This window comes from Lipotes vexillifer, unplaced genomic scaffold (assembly GCF_000442215.2).
Source record: "Lipotes vexillifer unplaced genomic scaffold, Lipotes_vexillifer_v1.1 scaffold64, whole genome shotgun sequence".
Taxonomy (NCBI): Eukaryota; Metazoa; Chordata; class Mammalia; order Artiodactyla; family Lipotidae; genus Lipotes; species Lipotes vexillifer.
The window spans coordinates 982,747-992,938 of NW_006791024.1; the positions used below are offsets into that span (position 1 = coordinate 982,747).

The following is a 10,192-nucleotide window of genomic DNA, read 5'->3' on the forward strand; positions in this document are numbered from 1 at the left end:
TTTCTTACAAAACTTAAATAATGCTCTTACCATACGATCCAGCAATTCTGCTCCTTGGTATTTATGCAAATGAATTGAAAATTGATGTCCACACATCACATCAACCTGCACATGAATGTTTACAGCAGCTTTATTCATAATTGTCAAAACTTGGAAGAAAACAAAGATGTCCTTCAGTAGGTAAATGGGTAAATAAGCAGTGGTACATTCAAACAATGAAATATTATTCAGTGGTAAAAACAATAAAAAGACATGAAGGAAACAAAATGCCTATTACCACGTGGAATAAGCCAATCTGAAAAGGCTGCATTACTGTATGATTTCAACTCTATGACATTCAGGAAAAGGCAAAACTATGGAGACAGGAAAAAGATCAGTGGTGGCCAGAGGTTAGGGGAAGGAAGGGATGGATTGGCAAAGCACAGAGGATTTTTAAGGCAGTGAAACTATTACGTATAATACTGAAATGGTGGATAGGTGTAACTATACATTTGTCCAAACCCATACAATATATAATACAACACCAAGAGTGAACCTTAATGTAAACTATAGACTTTAGCTGATGATGTGTCAATGTAGATCCATCAGTTGTAACAAATACATCACCTTGTGTGGTAGGTTGATAGTGGGAGAGGCTGCACATGTGCAAGGTCAACGGGTATATAGGAATTCTGTGTACTTTGCACTCAGTTTTGCTGTGGACATAAAACTGCTCTAAATATCAAAGCCTATCATTAAAGTCAATCAGGGCTTCCCCGGTGGCACAGTGGTTGAGGGTCTGCCTGCCAGTGCAGGGGACGCGGGTTCGTGCCCAGTCTGGGAGGATCCCACATGCCGTGGAGCGGCTGGGCCCGTGAGCCATGGTCGCTGGGCCTACGCGTCCGGAGCCTGTGCCCCGTGACAGGAGAGGCCACGGCAGTGAGAAACCCGCGTACCGCAAAAAAAAAAAAAAAAGTCAATCAAAGTAGCACGCCAAATTTACAGAATAAAAGAGCAAATCCATATGATTATTAAATTCTCAGCAAACTAGTAACAGAAAACAACTTCTTCAATCAGATAAAGGGTTCTCTCAAAAACACCTACAATTAACATCATACTTACTAGTCAAACACTAAATCCTTTCTCCCTGAAATGAAGTAAGGATATATACCCTCATGACACCTATTCAACACCGTATTAGAGGTCCAAATTAGTATAATAAGTCAACATAAAGAAATAGAATGTATAAAGTCTGGAAAGTGAAAAGGACAGTATGATTGTCCTATTCTCAGACAATATGATTGTTTACACAGAACAACTAAGAAAGCAGCAACCAAAACAACAAAAAACTATTTTAAAAATAATAAATGAATTTAGAAAATAAAGTCAGATACAAAAATGAGTGGTGTACATAGCACAGGGAGATCAGCTCAGTGCTTTGTGACCACCTAGAGGGGTGGGATAGGGAGGGTGGGAGGGAGATGCAAGAGGGAGGGGATATGGGGATATCTGTACACGTATAGCTGATTTACTCTGTTATACAGCAGAAACTAACAAACCATTGTAAAGCAGTTATACTCCAATAAAGATGTTGAAAAATAAAATGAGTGGTATATCTACATACTAACAACATACTATTTGAAATATAAAATTTTAAATGTCATTTACCATAGCATCAAAAAACATTAAAAATTTAGCAATAAATTTAACAAATTATAAAAAAGACCTGTACACTAAAATTACAAAAAAAATTTTGAGAAAAATTAAAATAGACCTTAAAAGACAAAGAAAAATGCCTTGTTCATGGACTAACTAGTAGACTCATGATTGTTAAGATGTCAGTCCTCACAAAATTGATCTATAAACTGAATGCAAACTCAATTTCAATACCAGTAGGCTTTTATGGAAACTGACACAGTGATTCTAAAATTTACATAATAATGCAAAAGTCTTCAAATAGTTAAGACAATTTTGCAAAAGAACAAAGAAGGAGGACTTACACTCAGACTTCATTACATACTCTCAACTCTACAGTATAAAGCTACAGAATCAAGACTGTGTGGTACTGACATAAGAAGAGACAAAGATAACAGTGAAATAGAATAGAAAGAGCAGAAGCAGATCAACATTTATATGGTCAACTGATTTTTCTGACAAAGGAACTGAAGTAATTCAATAGAGGAGAAACAGCCTTTTCAACAAATTGTGCTGAAATAACTGGATATCCATATGGAAAAAAATGAACCTCGATCCCTATCTCACATCATACATGAATTAATTTGAAATGAATCACCAATCTAAACATAAGAGCTAAAACTATAAAGGTTTTAGGAAAATAACATAGGTAAATATCTGCGACCTAGATATAAATAAGAATTTCTTACAAAGAACATGGAAAATAATAACCGTAAGAGAAAAAACTGATAAAATTAAACCACCAAAATTTAAAACTTCTGCTTATCAGAAGACATTTTTTAAAAAATTAACAGGCAAGCTATGCAGCCTTTGAGAAAATATTGACAAAACATACATCTGACAAAAGACATTTATAAATATAAAATATAAAGAATTCTTACAACTCAATGATGACACAAATACTCATTTTTTTTTTTTTTTTTGCAGTACGCGGGCCTCTCACTGCTGTGGCCTCTCCCACTGCGGAGCACAGGCCCCGGCCACGCAGGCCCAGCGGCCACGGCCCATGGGCCCAGCCGCTCCGCGGCACGCAGGATCCTCCCAGACCGGGGCACGAACACGCGTCCCCTGCATCGGCAGGCGGACTCCCAACCACTGCGCCACCAGGGAAGCCCAAATACCTCATTTTTTTAATGAGCAAAATATCTGAACGTATACTCCACAAAGGAAGATATAAGAATGGTGAATAAGCACACAAAAACTCATCATTATGTTGCTATATAACACAAATCTACATAACAATGCAATTTAAGACCATGAGATACTATTACACACCCATTAGAATGACTGAAATTTAAAAGACTAACAAAAAAATATTAGTGAGAACATGGAACTGGTGGGAATATAAAATGGTACAACCCCACTGGAAAAAATGTGCCAGTTTCTTTTAAATTTAAATATGCACCTACCACTTAACATAGCAGTTCCACTCCTAGGTATTTATCCAAGGAAAATGAAAACATATTTCCATAAAAATTTATACAAGAATATTCACATCAGTTTTAATCCTAAGAGCCAAAAATGAGAAACAATACAAATGTTCATCAATAGAAGGATAGTGGTATATAGCTTACTAATCAGCAATAAAAAGTATTACTACATTTGATCACAAGAATGGATCTCACAGACATTATTCTGAGCAAAAGAAGCCAGACACAAAAGACTACATATGGTATGATTTCCATTTATATGAAATTTTCAAATGGCCAAAACTAATCCATATTTAAAATTTAGAACAGTGGTTGCCACTTGATGGAAGTTATGGGGAAGTAACAGGAAAGGGAACTTCTTAGGGTGAAGGAAATCTGTTCTGTATCTTGATAAGGGTGAATCCATTTGTCAAAACTCATGGAACTGTACATATACAATTGGTGTATTTCAACATATATACAATCTACCTCAAAAGATGTAAACAAACAACCAAATAAAAATTGCACTCCTAGTCTAGATGGACTCACCAGAGAATTTTTCCAAACATATAAGGAAATAATAATATTCTCAAACTCAGAAATTGAGAAAGTGCAAATACTTCCCAAATTGTCTTATGAGCTAAGCATAACATTTTAAAAATATAAGGAAATTAAGATAGGTAAAATAAAGTTCAATCTTTTTCATGCACATAAAAAAATGGTAAACAAAATATTAGCAAATCAAAACCAACAATATACTAAAAGAATACACAAGAAACAACTGGATTTATATAGTAATCCAATATTGGTATATTTAAAAATTAATCAATATTATTTCCACATTAAATACAGAGGTCAAATCATATCATCAAAATAGATATTAAAAAAAGCTTTTGATGAAAGTTAACTCTAATGCATGATAAAAGCTCTCAACAGACTAGGACTAAAAGGAAAACTTCCTTTACCTAAAAAAGAGTAACTTCCTTAACCTAATAAAAGAGTAACAATTTTTTTTTTTTTTTTTTTTTATTATTGCAGTACGCGGGCCTCTCACTGTTGTGGCCTCTCCCGTTGTGGAGCACAGGCTCCGGACGTGCAGGCTCAGCGGCCATGGCTCACGGGCCCAGCCGCTCCGTGGCATGTGGGATCTTCCCAGACCGGGGCACAAACCCATGTCCCCTGCATCGGCAGGCGGACTCTCAACCACTGCGCCACCAGGGAAGCCCAACAATTTTTTTTTAAAAAAGCTGTTGCAAACTTCATACCCCTGGAATCACAAACCAGAAAAAAATTGATTTTCAACAACTGAATTTAATATTTTAAGGAAGAAACTCTCTATTGTAATAATATAGGAAAAAGAAATAACAAGTATAACAAAAGAAAGAAAAAAAGCTGTCATTATTTGGAAATGGTATGATTGTGTACATGAAAAATTTTTTCAATTTATAAACTAGGATTAATAAGTTAATATATCAAGATGCTTAAATACAAGATCACTACACAAAAATTAATTGTATTTCTAGTCTAGCAACATGGTTACAAAATGAAATCTAAAAATATCAGTTATAGGCTCATCAACAAACATCAAAGACTGATAAATAAATTTAATGAAACATGAACAAGAATTCTACATTAAAAATTATTAAAAATTAATAAAAGTAACACATATAGGGTCACCTGATTCACAATGGAAGTTCCTTTGCAATCAAATGTAGAAAAAGTAGTCTTTAAATAAATGATGCTGAGAAACCCACAAAGAATAAAATGAACCTTGACCTATACCTCACAAAACACAAAATAATACCAGACGGATCATAGACCTAAATGAAAAAGATTTTTTTTTATAGATCACATAAGATAACAGAGGAAAATATCTTCATGACCTTCAGGGTAGAAAATAACTTTTTTAACGAACACAAAAAAGCACTAATCATAAAGAAAAGCTTAATTACATGCACTTCACCAAAACTAAGATCTTCTCTTCCATAAAAGATCTATACAGGGAGGGAAAAGCCAAGCCACACACAGGAAGACATTTTGTTTAATAAACACACACACACACACACACACACACACACACTTCCAACAAAGGACTTGTATCCAGAATATACCAGTAAGTCAGACAACCTACCCACCTGCTCCCACTCCCCCAATCCCAAAATGTGCACTTATGAAAAAGGATATCCAAGTTATATGAAGTAATATGAAAATGGGATCAACTTTAAGAGTTATTAGGAAATGTAAAATGAAATCACAATCCAATACCACTACTCATCCACCAAAAAATGTCCAAAGTTTAAAAAATGACCCAAGTGTTGGTGAGGTTGTGAAGCAACTGGGACCTTAATACACTGTTGGTCAGAGTACAAATTGACAACCAACTGGGATATTATTTGGCACTACCAACTAAAACTAAATATGCCTAACATGCAAACCAGAAATTCCACTAGGATTATAGCAAACACAGATGAGTGCTTCTATCTCCCAAAAGACCTGTACATGAATGTTCATAACATTATTAACAGTGGCCAAAAACTATAAACTTGAATACCTACCAACACTAGTATGGATAAAATATTTGTGGTATATTCATATAAAGGAATACTGTGAACCAATAAAAAACAAAAATGAATCACACAAGCATAATATTGAGCAAAAGAAGACAGAAACAAAAGAATATATAATTCCACTAATATAGCATTCAAAAACAGGCAAAATAAATCTATAATTATAGAAGTCAGAATAGATGGTTAATGAGAAGGTGGTTATCCACATAGAGGGGGCAATGGGAGCCTATCTTGATTTGCATAACAGTTACAGAAGTTCATGCAAATGTACAAATCCATTAAGCTATATGTGTATATAACACAATTTTGTTAAGACCTCAAAATAAATGTATTTTCAGACAAAAAATGCAGATAATTTATCTCAGCAGACTTGGCAAAATACTAAAGGGAACTTTTAAGTGAAAAGGAAAATTATATGGAAGACAAGTATATGAATATAAATAAGTATGTGAATGTGAAGAGTAAGAAAAAATGTAAATACATGGGTAAAGCTAGAATGAATAGGGACACTATAATCGTATCTTTTGGGGTTTCAAATATATGTAGAGCTAATGACAATGAAAGGTACATTTGGGTAAATGGGAACTGGCAAAATACAAATTTACCAAGAATACAAGTGGCAATCTCTAGGGAAACCAATAAAAGAAGGTACAACTCAGAAATGAATAGAAGGGGGAAAGAATAATTTAAAATATTCAGTTAATCCAAGAATTGAGAGAAACATAATACAGAATGGACAAGACAAACAGAAAACAAATAGTAATACGTAACGTAATTACATTAAATGTCAACTGACTACACTCCAATTAAAGATAAGACATTATCAGACTAGATCAAAAAATAAAAACTATATTCTATTTAACACTAAACATATAAAGTAATAGCTGAAACTAACAGGGTGGAGCAAGATATTTAATGCAGAAGACTAATAAAAAGAGCTAGAATCATTCTACTAACATCAGATTAAGTAAAGTTTAACTCAAAAAGCATTACTTAGAGATAACAAGGATCATTACATCATGATAAAAGAGTTAATCACTAGGGAGATATAATAACTTGATATTTTTTATCAGTGAAAACTGAAAAAAATAAAATAAGAAAGAAATAAGCAAATCCTCTCTCAGGAAATGAAATATCACACAGAGAAAACAGTTAAGGATATGGAAGATTTAAATAAGATTAATGTCTTTTACCTAACTGATATTTACAGAACACTGCACAGCAAATTTCAAAGACTTGAAGTCAGACAATGTATATTCTCTGACTGCTCTGGAATTACATTATAACTCAAAAACAGAAATATAACTAAAAACCCTCCAAATACTTAGAGATGGAGTGATAAACTTCTAAAATCATAGATCAAAAAAAAACATGACAGAAATTTAAAATCACATTGGAAATCACATTGTATTTTGAGGAAATCTATAATGAAAATATGACATATCAAAACTTTGCTATAGCTAAAGCTGCTTAGAGGAAAAAGTATATAGCACATTTGAAAAGATCTAGAAATCAAAGCTCTAAGCATCTAACTCAAAAAGTTAAAAAAAGAAGAGGAAGTTGAAACCAAAGGGAGAAAAGAACATTAAAAGATAAAAGCAGAAATGAATGAAACAAAACAAATCTACCACAGAAGAATACAAAGGGCAAAAGTTAATTCATTGAAAAAATAACAGAACTGATAAACTGCTAAGTGTAACAAATGAAAAAAATGAGAAGTGCAAACAACCAATATAGTAATAAATATGAAAAATCAGATGACATGGATGAACCTAGCAAAACTGACACATCTATACAAAATATCCAAATAGTTCAATTTCAATTTAAATAATTAATTATATAATTTAAAACTCTCTCTCTAGGAACCTCCAGGCTCAAATGGCTTCACCAGTGAAATCTTCTAAGCATAAAAGAAAGAAATAATAACAATCTTCTCAAACTCCTCTAAAGAACAGTAAAAAAGGAAATACCTCCCTCTTTTTATGAGGCCAGAAAAACCAAGATACCAAAATCTGATCAGGATGTGATAAGTAGGAAAATTACAGGCCAATTTCTCTCACAGATCCAAAACACACACAACACACACAAATAGCAAACTGAGTCCAAAGGTAAATTAAAAGGATAATACATCCCAACAAAGTTGGCTTATTTTAAAAATGCAAGGTTAGTTTCACATTGAAAATAAACCAGTGTAACTCAACACATTAACAGAGTGAAGGAGAAAAGCTCTGAGTGTCTCAAAAGATGCTGATACAGCGTTTTATTAAAATCCAACACAATTCATGATTTTAAAAGTAAAATTAGCGAGGTTGCTGGGTATGAGGTCAATAAACAGAATTCAACTGTGTCTAACTACTAGCAAAAACAATTAGAAAATGAAACTTAACCAATAATTCTAATTAAAATAACATAAAGAATATCACATACCTAGGAATAAATCTGCTGAAAGATGTATAATCCACTCTACTGAATGGAAACTACAAATAATTAGTGGGTTAAATTTATAAAGCCCTAAATAAATGGAGGCATATACCATGTTCATGGATTGGCTGACTCAATATTGTTAAGATGTCAATTATCTACAAAGTAATCTCTAGTTTCAGGGCAATCCTAATCAAAATTCCAGCAGATGTGTGGGTGCTGGGTGTGGATGTGGATTTTTAAGAGTAAGTAAAAACTGAAACACTTATTCTAAAATTATATGAAAATATAAAGGGCCAAGAACAGAGGAGAAGAGGGAGGAATTTAGAGTATACACACTACCAGATATCAAGACTTCTTAAACAAAAGTAATTTAAGGCAGTGAGAGACATACAGACCAATGGAACAGAAGAGAGTACAGAAACATACTCAAACTTCGATGACATATGAAAAATAGAAATATCTTGGAAAAAAATTCCATGTAGAAAGGCTTCATTCAGAAGTTTAATGATTTCTGATCAATGATATCAATTACAACACCAAGTAAATAATATTTCAGTTAAATTCTCTCACAGACTGTATAAAATAGCTTGCAAAACAATTATCAGATCTTCTATAAAATCTTTATCTCTTACCTCTCCAAAAGCCCCTCGACCAATCACCTTTAATATTTCAAAGTCTTCTCTATGTAATCGCATCTGTTTCACTTTAGAAGTAAATGGTTTAGCTGAAACAAAAAGGCAACATCAATTACTTAATGAACTGTGATACAAATTAGATATAAATAATGATATTTCTTACTTAAACAATAAAAATGAAAATAAGGAATATGCCAAAGTATTTAATAGTCTCATCAAACTATATTGAGAAGAAATAGACTTAATTTTCATATGATGTTTATTTCTTATATATGAATTATATTTTGGGTGAGAAACATACTTTTAAACACCAAATAATGCAAAGTACTAGTGATGTACAAATGAGACCAATTTATTCTCATTTTAAACATTCTGTGTATTCTAACTCAATGCTAGATACATATTTTAGCACAAAGGTCCAAGAAGTAAAAGCAAATTTCTTGGCACCAGAGAGAAATTCAGCAATCCCCACCAAGTAAATTAATATTTGTCACACTCATTCATTTATTGATCATTTTAACATGCCTTTAGCAAGAGTTGACATTATACAAAGTATGGTGGCAATTACTGGAGCTTAAAACAAATATAATTACAATATGGTACCTTCATTCAAGAACTTCTCAGTCTTCAGAAATAGATACAGTATGTACACACATATAACACAGTAATGTGATAAAAGTTTCTAATAGAGGGGCTTCCCTGGTGGCGCAGTGGTTGAGAGTCCGCCTGCCGATACAGGGGACACAGGTTCGTGCCCCGGTCCGGGAAGATCCCACATGCCGCGGAGCGGCTGGGCCCATGAGCCACGGCCGCTGAGCCTGCGCATCTGGAGCCTGTGCTCCGCAACGGGAGAGGCCACAGCAGTGAGAGGCCCGCGTACCGCAAAAAAAAAAAAAGTTTCTAATAGAGATAAATACAAAGTGCTTCAGGATCAGTGAAAATGGAACCCTAATTCTCTTGTAAGAACACTAATGTTTCACAGAGGAACTAACATTGGATCTGGACCTTGAGGACTAAGTAGACTTTTGCTAATTTGCCTGTTTGCAATGTACTATAAATATTCCCAACAGAGGGAGCAATATAAGCAAATGAAGAGAGGCAAGAAAGTGAACTTGGGTGATAATGGTAAATAATCCACTGTTGTTGTAGAATTATAAGAAGAAATACAAAGAAATCAGGGCTAGAAAATGGAAAATATAAATGGCCTTGGATGCCATGCAAGGAACTTAGACATTATTCTATTAATTATAGGGAACATATTGACATTTTTTTTTAATTATAAAACCAATTACATGTTCTGCTGCCTCTAAGAGAAATTTAGACCTGTCTCCTTTCCTCCCCTCATGTCCCTCCTTATTCTCACACAAAAAGGAGTTAATACAATTAAATGGTCACTGTATATGGGTACAGCTCTCTTCTCCTTCCTACCATGCACGAGAGTGTGGAAGATCAAAGGTATGTATTTGAGCATTAGAAAGGGAAA

General features: G+C 33.8%; 1 protein-coding gene across 3 annotated transcripts in view; it reads right to left on the reverse strand.

Moving 5' to 3' along the window:
* CDC42BPA (CDC42 binding protein kinase alpha) overlaps nucleotides 1–8,793 on the reverse strand; it is a 270,792-nt gene extending 261,999 nt beyond the window's left edge. For 2 of the 3 annotated variants that reach the window (XM_007464176.1, XM_007464177.1), the window contains exon 1: nucleotides 8,707–8,793. In XM_007464176.1, the coding sequence (XP_007464238.1) occupies nucleotides 8,707–8,769 (63 nt within the window). In that variant the 5' untranslated portion in view covers nucleotides 8,770–8,793. The remainder of the gene's footprint in view (nucleotides 1–8,706) is intronic. The other variant, XM_007464175.1, reaches the window with a different exon arrangement.
* Nucleotides 8,794–10,192: the final 1,399 nt, after the last annotated feature.